At 49.7% G+C, this 14,423-nt stretch overlaps 1 protein-coding gene across 4 annotated transcripts in view; it reads left to right on the forward strand.

Moving 5' to 3' along the window:
• zgc:92140 (uncharacterized protein LOC447854 homolog) overlaps window positions 1-14,423 on the forward strand; it is a 65,259-nt gene extending 50,836 nt beyond the window's left edge. For all 4 annotated transcript variants that reach the window (XM_046299671.1, XM_046299672.1, XM_046299673.1 and 1 more), the window contains 5 exons: window positions 1,591-1,720; window positions 10,006-10,091; window positions 11,866-11,936; window positions 13,336-13,396; window positions 13,672-14,423. In XM_046299671.1, coding sequence (XP_046155627.1) covers window positions 1,630-1,720; window positions 10,006-10,091; window positions 11,866-11,936; window positions 13,336-13,396; window positions 13,672-13,719 — 357 coding nt within the window. In that variant the 5' untranslated portion in view covers window positions 1,591-1,629 and the 3' untranslated portion in view covers window positions 13,720-14,423. The remainder of the gene's footprint in view (window positions 1-1,590; window positions 1,721-10,005; window positions 10,092-11,865; window positions 11,937-13,335; window positions 13,397-13,671) is intronic.

Below are 14,423 nucleotides of genomic sequence, written 5' to 3' on the forward strand. Positions count from 1 at the left end.
GCGCGCGCAGAGAGAGGGACACACGCGCGCGCAGAGAGAGGGACGCGCGCGCGCAGAGAGAGGGACGCGCGCGCGCAGAGAGAGGGACGCGCGCGCTCGCAGAGAGAGGGACGCGCGCGCGCAGAGAGAGGGACGCGCGCGCGCGCAGAGAGAGGGGGGCGCGCGCGCGCAGAGAGAGGGACGCGCGCGCGCAGAGAGGGACGCGCGCGCGCAGAGAGAGGGGACGCGCGCGCGCGCGCAGAGAGAGGGACGCGCGGCGCGAGAGAGGGGACGCGCGCGCGCACAGAGAGGGACGCGCGCGCGCGCAGAGAGAGGGGACACGCGCGCGCAGAGAGGGACGCGCGCGCGCAGAGAGAGGGACGGGTGAGAGAGAGGGGACGCGCGCGCGCAGAGAGAGGGACGCGCGCGCGCGCAGAGAGAGGGGACGCGCGCGCGCAGAGAGAGGGACGCGCGCGAGAGAGGGGACGCGCGCGCGCAGAGAGAGGGACGCGCGCGGCGCAGAGAGAGGGGACGCGCGCACGCAGAGAGGGACGCGCGCACGCAGAGAGAGGGACGCGCGCAGCGCAGAGAGGGACGCGCACACAGCAGAGGGACGCGCGCGCACAGCGAGAGAGGGGACGCGCGCGCACAGAGAGAGAGGACGACGCGCGCGCAGAGAGAGGGACACGCGCGCACGCAGAGAGAGGAGAGGGCGCAGAGAGAGGGACGCGCGCGCGCGCAGAGAGGGGACGCGCGCACGCAGAGAGAGGGACGCGCGCGCGCAGAGAGAGGGGACGGGCGCGCAGAGAGAGGGACGCGCGCGCAGAGAGAGGGGACGCGCGCGCCGCAGAGAGAGGGACGCGCGCGCGCGCAGAGAGGGTGAGAGGGACGCGCGCGCGCGCGCAGAGAGGGTGAGAGGGACGCGCGCGCAGAGAGGGTGAGAGGGACGCGCGCGCGCAGAGAGGGTGAGAGGGACACGCGCGCGCAGAGAGGGTGAGAGGGACGTGCGCGCAGAGAGGGTGAGAGGGACGCGCGCGCAGAGAGGGTGAGAGGGACGCGCGCGCACACAGAGAGGGTGAGAGGGACGCGCGCGCACACACAGAGGGGGTGAGAGGGACATGCGCACACAGAGGGGGTGAGCCACAGAGCGAGAGACCAGTATATCTGTCTCTCTGTATGTATCTGTGTCTCTATTTGACTGGCTGTTGGTTTCTAGGTGTTGGTGGTGGCTGATGCTGCCATGCTGTGTCTCTGACAGTGTTTTCCTTTATGCCTGTGACAGTAGTGTGTGTGTTTCTGACAGTCTGTCTGTGACAGTATATTGCCCGTGACTGACAGTCTGATACTCTGTGCCTGTGACATTGTGCGTGTGACTGACACCCCTTCTCCTCAGTGACAGGCTCAGAGGTTGGGATTGTGTAGCTTTATCCCAGTCATCATTAAAATACAATGCCTGTGTCAACCAATGTAATTATCTTTCAACAGCTGCTATGGACTTTAACTTTCTCTCTTTCCACTCTCTCCTCCCACCCACCTCCACTCTCTCCTCTCACCCACCTCCACTCTCTCCTCTCACCCACCTCCACCACTCTCTTCTCTATCCGTCTCTAGGTGAGAGTGCGATGAGGAGAGGAGCCAGAGAGTGAGGCGATGGGCTGCACCTCTGCTAAGCAGGTGTCGGCCGTGCCCAGCGACGAGGAGGGCCGGGGCAAGGCCTACAGCAACGGAGACCTCTTCACCGGTCAGTACACAGTATCATAAAGTACACCATCTACATTCCAGCCGCACCTGTAGCCGTCTCTATATACACCTGCCTGTCTAATCTCTCTCAACTCTATGCCAGCTGCTGACCAGGCTTCCTTTACCTGTAGAACATTGTCCACATCTGTAGCTTGTCCCGTAGAAATAGAATTACACATCTGTAGCATGTCCACTCCACACACACTGGCCTGTTGGCTATGTTATCTGTATTACCGCTCCTCTAGTCTCTCTCTATACCCAATCTCTATTCTACAAGGGCAGCTTGACTATTCCACCTTTTTTAGTCTGACATTTTTAAATGAGTACATCAGGCTATATCTTATTAATGAATGCCAAGTTGCTGACAAGGGCAGTGCAGATTTCAGAAAACGTCAATATGTGTCATGTTACCCATTCTATTTCTCTTCCTCCCTCCTACCTTGTGTGAATACTACTTGGTGCAGTAGCCTCTAGGATGGCTGAGTGGTTTGGGTGTTCTGTCCTCTTAGTACTTCATGTTTTAGAGCTTGGACATGGAGAGTGAGAGAGGGTGAGAGGGTTAAGAAAGTGTATCTAGTTAACAGCATCAATTCTAGCTGCTTGCTGGGCAGGTTGGGTGCTGTGGATAGGATTAGAGAGATGGGATGAGGGATTAGAGACAGATTAAGAATTAGGAGCAACACGCTGGAATACCTACTCCGGAAATGGCAGATGACGAGCCACAGGCGGCATCGATCTGTTCTCCCTCTCTATCGCTCTTTCCCTCCCTCTATTACTCCCTCCCTCCATTACTCTCTCTATGCCCTCCCTCTCTATCACTATATTCCTCCCTCCCTAGCTCTCTATCACTCTCTCCCTCCCTCTATTACTCTCTCTACGCCCTCCCTCTCTCTGTTGGACCCATAGTTATTGGTCTGACCTTTGTGCCTCTCTCTCTCTCTCTCTCTCTCTCTCTCTCTCTCTCTCTCTCTCTCTCTCTCCTTTTGACTTATTTCTGATCCTCCCCTATCACTCTGTCCCTCCCTCTATTAGTCACTCCTCTTTTTCTTTTAAGGAATGGCTGCATCGTGACACTTGATTGGAGGAGGAAGGGAAAAATATTCCTTGAGAGAGGAAGATGACGTGGATGAAAGATTCTCTTTTTCCCTTCTCTCGGTTCATCTATCTCCTCCTCCCTTTCCTCTCCAGGGCCTCACTTTCGTGTCTTCCTTCCTTCCTCTCCATATTAAAACATCTCCCCTCTTCTCCATGTTCTCCCTGGCTGTTCAACGACTCCCTCTTCCTCTCACCCTCCCTTTCCTTTCTCTCTCCCTCCCTTTCCTTTCTCTCTCCCTTATCGCAGCATTGGCTCACGGCTCCCTGCCCTCCTCCATCCATCGAAACCTTACTCGCACAACAGGAAAGGTTGAGCTCCTTTACACAAACACTGGGGGAATAAGAGAAAATAGCAACACTTTCTGATGAATTGTGTTGCCTTGTTTGTTTTAGCACATCACTTGTTGTCTTGTTGCAGTTTTACGATTTGATTTGTAGTTGGCCAGACTTTTGTGAGTGGGTGTATTGTATTGGCTGTAGTTTATATATAGTCGCTATGGGGCTATTATTGAATGGACATTCAGAACTGCGAATGCAATATGAAGCCTCACGCAGCTCACTACATGATGTAATTTAGGACGTATCTAACTGATTTTACACTGAACAGAAAAGAAACGCAACAGTTTCAAAGATTTTACTGAGTTAGAGTTCATATAATGAAATCACTGAACATTAAATCAACTAATTAGGTCCTAATCTATAGATTTCACATGACTGGGGATACAGATGTGTATCTGATGGTCACAGTGTATTCAGATCCCTTCCTCCACTTTTTGTTACGTTACAACCTTATTCTAAAACAATGTTTTCTTCATCAATCTACACACAATACCCCATACAGTGAAATTAGGTTTTTAGTCATGTTTGCTATTTTATTACAAATAAAATACCCCTTAATGACGAAGTGATAACAGAAAAACCTTATTTAAATAAGTATTCAGACCCTTTTCTAGGAGACTAGAAATTGAGATCAGGTTTATCCTCTTTCCATTGATCATCATTGAGTTGTTTCTACACCTTGATTGACCACCTCCTGTGGTAAATTCCATTGATTGGACATGATTTGGAAAGGCACACCCAGTTGACAGTGCATTTCAGAACACAAACCAAGCCATGAGGTCGAAGGAATTGTCTGTAGAGCTCTGAGATAGGATTGTGTTGAGGCACAGATCTGGGGAAGGGTACCAAAACATTTCTGCAACATTGAAGGTCCCCAAGAACACATTTGCCTCTCATTCTTAAATGGAAGAAGTTTGGAACCACCAAAACTCTTCCTAGAGCTGGCTGCCCGGTCAAACTGAGCAATTGGGGGAGAAGGGCCTTGGTCAAGGAGTTGACCAAGAACCCGATGGTCACTTTGACAGAGCTAAGGAGTTCCTCTGTGGGTCTGTGGGTTCCTTCTGGAAGGACAACCATCTCTGCAGCACACCACAAATCAGGCCTTTATGGTAGAGTGGCCAGACAGAAGCCACTCCTCAGTAAAAGGCACATGACAGCCCACTTGGAATTTTCCAAAAGGCACCTAAAGTACTCTGACCATGAGAAACAAGATTCTCTGTTCTGATGAAACCAAGGTCTAATTCTTTGGCCTGAATTCCCAGTGTCAAGTCTGGAGGAAACCTGGCACCATCCCTATGGTGAAGCATGGTGGTGGCAGCATCATGCTGTGGGGATGTTTTTCAGCAGCGGGGACTGGAAGACTAGTCAGGTTTGAGGATAAGATGAACATAGCAAAGTAAAGAGATTCTTGATGATAACCTGCTCAGGACCTCAGACTGGGGTGAAGGTTCACCTTCTAATAGGACAACGACCCTAAGCACACAGCCAAAACGACACAGGAGTGGCTTTGGGACAAGTCTCTGAATGTCCTTCAGTGGCCCAGTCAGAACCCAGACTTGAACCCGATCGAACATCTCTTGAGACCTGAAAATAGCTGTGCTGCAACACTCCCCATCCAACCTGACAGAGCTTGAGAAGATCTGCAGAGAAGGTGTGACAAGCTTGTAGCGTCATAACCAAGCAGACTCGAGGCTGTAATCGATGCCAAAGGTGCTTCAACGCAGTACTTTTTTATTTTTATTATACATTTGCAAAAATGTCTTAACCCGTTTTTGCTTTGTCATTATGGGGTATTGTGTGTAGATTGATGAAGGGGGGGGGGCGATTTATTCCATTTTAGAATAAGGCTGTAACGTAACAAAATGTGGAAAAAGTTCAAGGGTCTGAATACTGTCCGACTGCACGCTACCTTAAAAGGTGTGTGCCTAAAAAAAGTCATTATCTGGTGACCACCATTTGCCCCATGCAGCACAACACATCTCCTTTGCATAGAGTTGATCAGGCTGTTGATTGTTGCCTGTGGAATTTTGTTCCACTCCTCTTCAATGGCTAGGCGAAGTTGCTGGATATTGGCGGGAACTGGAACACGCTGTTGTACTCGTCGCTTCAGAGCTATCTGGCCGGTACAGTTGAAATCGGGATTCATCCGTGAAGAACACACTTCTCCAGCGTGCCAGTGGCCATTGAAGGTGAGCATTTGCCCACTGAAGTCGGTTTCAACGCCGAACTGCAGTCAGGTCAATACCCTGGTGAGGACTACGGGCGTGCAGATGACTTTCTGACCATTTGTGCAGAAATTCTTCAGTTTTGCAAACTCACAGTTTCATCAGATGTCTGGGTCGCTGATCTCGGATGATCCAGCAGGTGAAGAAGCCAGATGCGGAGGTCCTTGGTTGGCGTGGTTACATGTGGTCTGCGGTTGAGGCCAGTTGATTGTACTGTGAAATTCTCTAAAACAATGTTATGGTAGAGAAATGTACATTTTAATTGTCTGGTGGACATTCCTACAGTCGGCATGCCAATTGCACGCTCCCTCAACTTGAGACATCGGTGGCATTGTGTTGTGTGACACAACGGCACATTTTATAGTCAACTTTTATTGTCGTCACACACAAGGTGCACCTGTGTCGTGATCATGCTGTTTAATCAGCTTCTTGATATGCCACACCTATCAGGTGGATGGATTATCTTGGCAAAGAAGAAATGCTCACTAACAGGGACGTAAACAAATGTGTGCAAATTTTGAGCGAAATAATAAGCTTTTGTGGGTATGGAAAATCTCTGGCATCGTTTATTTCAGCCCATGAAACATGGGACCAACAATTTACATGTTGCGTTTACATTTTTTTTCAGTATAGATTACGTGTGCGTAAGAAACATCCTCTTTAGACTTGAGCTGTAAGTAATATGAGAGTAATAGTCTCTCCTAGTATGAGATCACATAAGCCCCTTTCATTTCGAAATGGCTAGGAAAATAGTGGAATATAGTGTTGTTACCTGGCCAGGCGGGCTTGCAGGGCCCGGCGGGCTTGCAGGGCAGTAATAATGACTCCTGGTCTGACATAGTATATTGTTAGGGAACCAACCCAGGCAGTAGAGAACGACCAATAGTTTTTTTTTTTGAGTCGAGGAGGCCGATGGTCGATATTCAATATCATTAAATTGGAAAATGTTGGTGACAATTTTTGGTATAAACAATCTAACTACATAATGGTAATAATTGTATTTATTTGAATGATAAATCTCTTGATAAACTGGGTGAATTTAAGATTGCATTAGACTACTCTCACAATACAGGTGATTGCATATTCAATAGGAGTGTGTGCATTGAGCTTGTTCTGACTGATCAGTGGGGTCCAATGGTGCTACAGATGACAAACAATATGTTTGTCTTCCATGTGGGACTTACACTGAGTGGACACAACTTTAGGGACACCTTTCCATGATGGACTGACTAGGTGAAAGCTATGAACCCTTATTGATGTCACCTGTTCCATCCACTTCAGTCAGTGTAGATGAAGGGGAGGTGACTGGTTGAAGGAGGATTTTTAAGCCTTGAGACATGGCTTGTGTCTGTGCCAGGCAGATTGTTAATGGGCAAGACAAAATATTTAAGTGCCTTTGAACAGGGTATGGTAGTAGGAGCCAGACTCACTGGTTTGAGTGTCAAGAACTGCAACGCTGCTGGGTTGTTCACGCTCAACAGTTTTCTGTGTGTATCTAGAATGGTCCACCACCCAAAGGACATCCAGCCATCTAGACACAACAGTGGTAAGCATTGGAGTCAACATGGTTCATCATCCCTGTGGAGCGTTTTCGACACCTTGAAGTCCGTGCTCCGACGAATATAGGCTGTTCTGAGGGCAAAAGGGGGTGCAACTCAATCTTAGCAAGGTGCTCCTACTGTTTTGTACACTCTTGTGTATATTAGTTTACTGATCAACAACATTTGCATAGAAGCATCACTCCATGTCACAACTGTATGGAAGGACATTGTATAGGCACAGTTAATTTTGACAATCTAAATGAACATCTATTCAGTGCAAGTGGGTCCAATGTCATGATTTGTGATCACAGATGCTTATTTTCAGTCATCTGTGATCTGGAAAAAGTAGCAGCCAGGATGGATTTCAAAACGACTCATCTAGCCAGCTTGCTAGCACAGTAGCGAACACATCAGATGAAAGGGTTAGTTATCTGTAATCTTTGCGAACAGGTCACATAGCTTTCTGCTTAGCTAGCTTGCTTATTGCATGCATGTCCAGGCACGTCAGCGTGAGCCTTATTATTAGTGGATTAAACTAAACTGATACTTGCAACCGGAGTTCGATTTTAGTCTGTTAATCCGTTTATCAGTATTGCACCCTTCTATTGGAGAATGAGCTAGCTTGCTGCTGCTGGTTTTTCCCTCATCAAATCAAAGTTTATTTGTTGCCTGCGCTGAATACAACACCTTACAGTGAAATGCTTACCGGTACTTACAGGCCATAAACCAACAGGCCATAAACCAACAGTGCAATTTTTAAGTTAAAAATAGGTATTAGGTGAACAATGGGTAAGTAAAGAAATAAAGGCAGTGAAAAATAGCAGTAGCGAGGCTATAATACAGGAGAGGGGCTATAATACAGGAGAGGGGCTATAATACAGGAGAGGGGCTATAATACAGGAGAGGGGCTATAATACAGGAGAGGGGCTATAATACAGGAGAGGGGCTATAATACAGGAGAGGGGCTATAATACAGGAGAGGGGCTATAATACAGGAGAGGGGCTATAATACAGGAGAGGGGCTATAATACAGGAGAGGGGCTATAATACGTGTAGCTCAGTTGGTAGAGCATGGCGCTTGTAACGCCAGGGTAGTGGGTTCGATCCCCGGGACCACCCATACGTAGAATGTATGCACACATGACTGTAAGTCAGATAAAAGCTCTGCTAAATGGATAAAATTATTAATACAGGAGAGGGGCTATAATACAGCTAAATGGCATATATTATATATTATTATTATTAATACAGGAGAGGGGCTATAATACAGGAGAGGGGCTATAATACAGGCACCGGTTAGTCAGGCTGATTGAGGTAGTATGTACATGTAGATATGGTTAAAGTGACTATGCGTATATGATAAACAGAGCGCAGCAGTAGTGCAAAAGAGGGGTGGGTGGGACAAAATGTGAATAGTCCGGGTAGCCATTTGATTACCTGTTCAGGGGTCTTATGGCTTGGGGGTAAAAGCTGTTGAGTTGCCTTTTGGTCCTAGACCCAGAGACATTCCACGGCATTGTGCAGTGCTTGTGGCTCAGGCGGTGAGTGGTGACTGGCATAGCAGCAGTTTTGCTATGTAGATGGACGATCGAGAAGGGCTGATAGACAAGAAAAGGCCAATAGCGTCCCGATATATCGTCTCGGACGATAATCGGTGGTTCTCTATCAGACAGGGCAGGGTTAGTGTAAATGTCATGTCTGCTTCAGTCCTATGGAGACAGTTTGAGCTGGCATGACCAGGCAGGGGGCTCTGACTGACAGACTGCAGAAAGGAGAGAGTGACAGCCTGCCCTGACCACTCAGCCTGACTGGGAATGGACACACACTCATGCTCAAACTGACACACACATTAGTTCCAACTGACACAAAGCCACTCAGTCAGCTCTTAAAGGTCGACACAGAGCTCCAGCTCCTAATGAGAAAGATGTCCACATTAGAGAATCAGTTTTTCTCAAAATAGAATCGCTTTCTCTGTCATTGTCCCTAAAATGGCCCTATCATCATCATCAAGATGAAGCAAGCAGCTCTGTCGCCTCTGTTTCACCCCGTCGTCTGTCACAGTCAGTGCCAGTGGAGACGCACACTCACTGATACACATCCACTCCAATATGGACAAATGTAGGCAACCTGGTCCCAGATCTTTGTGCTTTAGCCAACTGCCTGTTGTTGTTATTGTCATGCCATACAAGGACATACCTGGACAGATCTGGGACCAGGCTAAAAGAAGACGGGTGGGAATAGATAAAAACATTATCCATGCAATATAGTCATTTTCCTCCGTCCTTATAGGTTCATTCTTCGTGTATTCATGTGCCTTTAATGTCTGCTCAGTGTTAGCTGTTTTTTCTCCTGTTACCTGTCTCTGTTACTAAGCCACAGTGACTGATGGCTGATTCACTGTGTGTTGTTTGAGGTAGTGTGTGTAGGCGTGTTCAGGCGGGCTGCTTTGCTCTGGCATGTTTACATTCCCCAGGCTGCAGCAGAAGAGAAAACGACGTGTTCTTTATCCTCTCTCTCTCTCTCTCTCTCCATCCCCCGTCTCTCCTCATAGTTAGTCCCGTCTGCCCTCTAGGGTGTCTGATCTGATGTTGATGTCTTTCACACACCGATGACGCACAATGTGACACACACACACACACACAGGTGACACAGGTGTCAGGGAGGATGCTGCGTCTTGAGGCACTGAAGCACAGAGACAGACGACGAGAGGATAGAGTGAGCGAGACCGTGTGAGGAGAGCGTGATGAATAGAGTGTGTGGGACGGTGAGAGGATAAGAAGTAGAACAGCATACAGGCTGCAGAGACTATTCAAATAGACTGACTGCACATCCCACCCCCCCACTCCTTCCTATCAGTCATATGAGTCTATTTCAGAGAAAGGGCCAAATGCACAGAATCCAGCTGATAATACAGGGCTTGTGTTGCTTTCTCAGAAAACTGTGGATATCTCCTCAGGAATACAGTTACCTGTTTTTCTGTCCACTGTTGGGTGGGGTTTCTCTGTGTGTATGTGCAGTGCCACTCGTATGCAGGAGTAGTTTTATTTATCTAACTGTTCTCTCTGGTTTTTTCTCTCTCCATACAGACGAGTACAAGATGAAAGGGGTGGAGGAGGTGAAGTACATGCGTGGAGAGGAGGACCGGGTGAACGCACGCAACCAGGAGAACCTGGTGAGAGAGGAGAGACACACACACGCAGTCTGACTGTTCACCAACACACAGAAACACACAGAAAACAGTCCTCTGACATTCTATCAACACATGCAAACAGACAGTGTTTGTGCTAAATGCACATGTCCACAGAAGCCCACCCAACACACATAGCCATGGTGCCTCCCGAGCAGGTAGAGACAACGTGTTGGAATGTGGCAGTTTCATTAAAGGCTGTTTCAACCCCTTCCTTCATGGCCTATAATATGTGAGCAATTAGCTCCGATTTATTCTTTCCTACAAACACTGTAAAATAACCAGGAAAAAGTGCACACCCTTTTGGATGAGGTAACGATTGAAGGAAAGGAATCAAAACTCGAGAGGAATGAAACTCCTACCCTACTGTTGATTTGTCATTTCAGTGTCTCTTTATTCCACCAGTGTTGTGAGTGTGCTGCCGTCGTCATAGTCGCATTAGTTTTGACATATGCGACAGCTGGCTTAAAACATGCAGCAGAACAAATGTCATTTTCAGAAGTGACTTTTACTATTTTTAGAAAGCTTAATGAGAACTACTCACAGGGGACTGTTTCTCACAGACGCACATTTTAATCCTGCAGAGTCCAAGTGCGCACACACCAACAAATAGATTTATTTGTGACGCTGCATATCCATGAAATGCCTGTAGTGAGCATACGCAGTAGCAGAGTGATCTGAAGGCTGTGGAGAGGGCAGCTCCTAGTTTAAAACGTGTGAAACCCTTGGCATGCCATGCTCCTCCAAAGCACAGCCAGCACCTCCTAAAGATCCAGGCCGGTGAGCTTTTTCCCCTGGTCAGTCCCTTTAAGCATCCCAGCCAGCGTCTGGGTCCAGGCAAGAGATATATACATGGCAGCCTGTCTCTTCCCAGCACCAAGGCTCCAGCACCAGGGGTAGGCCAGCCTGTCTCTTCCCAGCACCAAGGCTCCAGCACCAGGGGTAGGCCAGCCTGTCTCTTCCCAGCACCAAGGCTCCAGCACCAGGGGTAGGCCAGCCTGTCTCTTCCCAGCAGCAGGGGTAGGACAGCCTGTCTCTTGCCAGCACCAGGGGTAGGGCAGCCTGTCTCTTGCCAGCACCAGGGGTAGGGCAGCCTGTCTCTTGCCAGCACCAGTTGTAGGGCAGCCTGTCTCTTGCCAGCACCAGGGGTAGGGCAGCCTGTCTCTTGCCAGCACCAGGGGTAGGGCAGCCTGTCTCTTGCCAGCACCAGGGGTAGGGCAGCCTGTCTCTTGCCAGCACCAGGGGTAGGGCAGCCTGTCTCTTGCCAGCACCAGGGGTAGGGCAGCCTGTCTCTTGCCAGCACCAGGGGTAGGGCAGCCTGTCTCTTGCCAGCACCAGGGGTATGGCAGCCTGTCTCTTGCCAGCACCAGGGGTAGGGCAGCCTGTCTCTTGCCAGCACCAGGGGTAGGGCAGCCTGTCTCTTGCCAGCAGCAGGGGTAGGGCAGCCTGTCTCTTGCCAGCACCAGGGGTAGGGCAGCATGTCTCTTGCCAGCACCAGGGGTAGGGCAGCCTGTCTCTTGCCAGCACCAGGGCCACAGCTGGGCCTGGTAACTCTTAACCTCCAGCCACAGACCTGTCAGTCCCCTAACCATAAGGACACACAACACAGCAGGGTACGGATGTTTCTAACCTTAGGGCCCTGGCTGGTGGGTCAGGTAGATTCTATCCCCCTAGGCCTACTACATGGGCAGATTGGGGTTCGGGGGGCTCTGTGTGCAGTGTCGTGGGTCAGAACTATGAGCTGATCTGTGTGTTTCAGGAGAAGACCTCTTTACAGTACAGGGGGAAACCGCACAAAGAAGGCTCTGGAGCCAACGCCAACAGGACAAAGTGAGTAATAACAACCTGTTTGTTTGACAAAGTGAGTGTAATAATAAAATGTGCACACATACTCAGTGGTATTACACACATGTTATCAGCTAGTCATTGGTGTTACTGCGCTTTTTATATGTTTTCATAAATGGTTTCAGGCGGTGTGATTAAATCAGTGTTATCACTAGTGGAGCTGAGTGGCTAGTGTCTTTCGTTTCCAGACATGTATTGTGGCTCTGTTTATGTTTGGTGACATTGTGATTGGATTAGCATGGGTGCTGGAGCTGTATTTAGTTTGCGTTTGGATTATAGACCTTTGTTGGGAGTACTCCATAAAATGATTATTCAAATTCCTCCACAACCACGAAGGCTCTTGCCGAAGCGGGGGTTTAGAACTGTGTGTGTGTGTGTGGGGAGTGTAATGGAAAATTCTAGTGGTGTGTTTGTTGCCTTGTTGCCTCATGTTTCCTCCCCCTCTAACTTCCTCCTTCATTTTCTTTCTCTGTCCCTCACTCTCTTTCTCTCCGTCCCTCGCTCTCTCTTTCTCTCCGTCCCTCGCTCTCTCTTTCTCTCCGTCCCTCGCTCTCTCTTTCTCTCCGTCCCTCGCTCTCTCTTTCTCTCCGTCCCTCGCTCTCTCTTTCTCTCCGTCCCTCGCTCTCTCTTTCTCTCCGTCCCTCGCTCTCTCTTTCTCTCCGTCCCTCGCTCTCTCTTTCTCTCCGTCCCTCGCTCTCTCTTTCTCTCCGTCCCTCGCTCTCTCTTTCTCTCCGTCCCTCGCTCTCTCTTTCTCTCCGTCCCTCGCTCTCTCTTTTCTCCGTCCCTCGCTCTCTCTTTCTCTCCGTCCCTCGCTCTCTCTTTCTCTCCGTCCCTCGCTCTCTCTTTCTCTCCGTCCCTCGCTCTCTCTTTCTCTCCGTCCCTCGCTCTCTCTTTCTCTCCGTCCCTCGCTCTCTCTTTCTCTCCGTCCCTCGCTCTCTCTTTCTCTCCGTCCTCGCTCTCTCTTTCTCTCCGTCCCTCGCTCTCTCTTTCTCTCCGTCCGTCCCTCTCCGTCCCTCGCTCTCTCTTTCTCTCCGTCCCTCGCTCTCTCTTTCTCTCCGTCCCTCGCTCTCTCTTTCTCTCCGTCCCTCGCTCTCTCTTTCTCTCCGTCCCTCGCTCTCTCTTTCTCTCCGTCCCTCGCTCTCTCTTTCTCTCCGTCCCTCGCTCTCTCTTTCTCTCCGTCCCTCGCTCTCTCTTTCTCTCCGTCCCTCGCTCTCTCTTTCTCTCCGTCCCTCGCTCTCTCTTTCTCTCCGTCCCTCGCTCTCTCTTTCTCTCGCTCTCTCTTTCTCTCGCTCTCTCTTTCTCTCGCTCTCTCTTTCTCTCGCTCTCTCTTTCTCTCGCTCTCTCTTTCTCTCGCTCTCTCGCTCTCACTTTCTCTCGCTCTCAGTATCCACACATCAGAGAGCCAGCAGGAGTTCTTCAGGATGTTGGATGAGAAGATTGAGAAGGTGAGGGGGGCAGCCAGCCAGCCAGCCAGCAGGACCTGGACATTTTAAAGAGACCGTCTCCTGTGAGATTGGGGACTGCTAAAAGCCAACTCTTGACAGGCAGGAAATACTTCAAATTGAGATGCATTCAGATTAGGACTTTAAAAGACTACTTTAGTCCTATCAACTCACCCCTGTCTTATCTAACTTCTCCATTTATCCTACGGAGATGCTATCTGTCCTGCCTCTCATCACTCTCTTCTGTCTCATCTCTCTCATCTGTGGTGTGCCCACAGGGACAGGACTACTGTTCAGAGGAAGAAGAGGCAGAGGATGGGACATAGCAAACTAGGCCTGACTCAACCCCCAACAGAGAGCCTCCCAGAGTGTGTGCGAGTGCATGTTCGTCTGAATCAGTGTGTGTATGTATGTTCCACTGCCTTTGTATGTGATTCTGTATGTGTCTGTGTGAGCATGTAGGTTTTTTGTGTGTGAAAGCGAGATGGATAGCTATTCTCAAAGACTTTTGCCCCCCTCTTGGCTGTCGTCCCATTGGGCCCCTGAGTGGATTACTGGAGGGAGAGACGACGAGGAGACATACAGACAGACATGTGGACTCACTGCCCTGCAGGACTATGGAGAGACAGTCATGCAAACGGACATGTGGACTCACTGCCCTGCAGGACTATGGAGGGACCCTCCCCCCCCAACTACCACCCCAGTGAACTGTACTGTGGTCCCTGGTCCAGCTTTGTATATCCCACCCCATGACTACAACATGGAGAAGGAGGACGAACAGAGGAAGAATGAGCATTATGGGAGTCTGGGAGACACCCTCCTGGTTTCCACCCTCCATGGCCCTGACTATTGTGCTTTGCTTGTGAAGAGCAGAGATGTGGATAGAGAAAGAGAGGTGCTGGGGAGGGGGAAGCACTTCCATAACCCCCATCAGACAACGGAGGCTCGCTGCTGCAGTGGGCCAGAGGACCTGCGAGAGGGTAGGGGGATGGGAGGGGTGTTAAATAAAAACCTAGATATTTTAATAAGA

Source organism: Oncorhynchus gorbuscha, linkage group LG15 (genome assembly GCF_021184085.1).
Source record: "Oncorhynchus gorbuscha isolate QuinsamMale2020 ecotype Even-year linkage group LG15, OgorEven_v1.0, whole genome shotgun sequence".
Taxonomy (NCBI): Eukaryota; Metazoa; Chordata; class Actinopteri; order Salmoniformes; family Salmonidae; genus Oncorhynchus; species Oncorhynchus gorbuscha.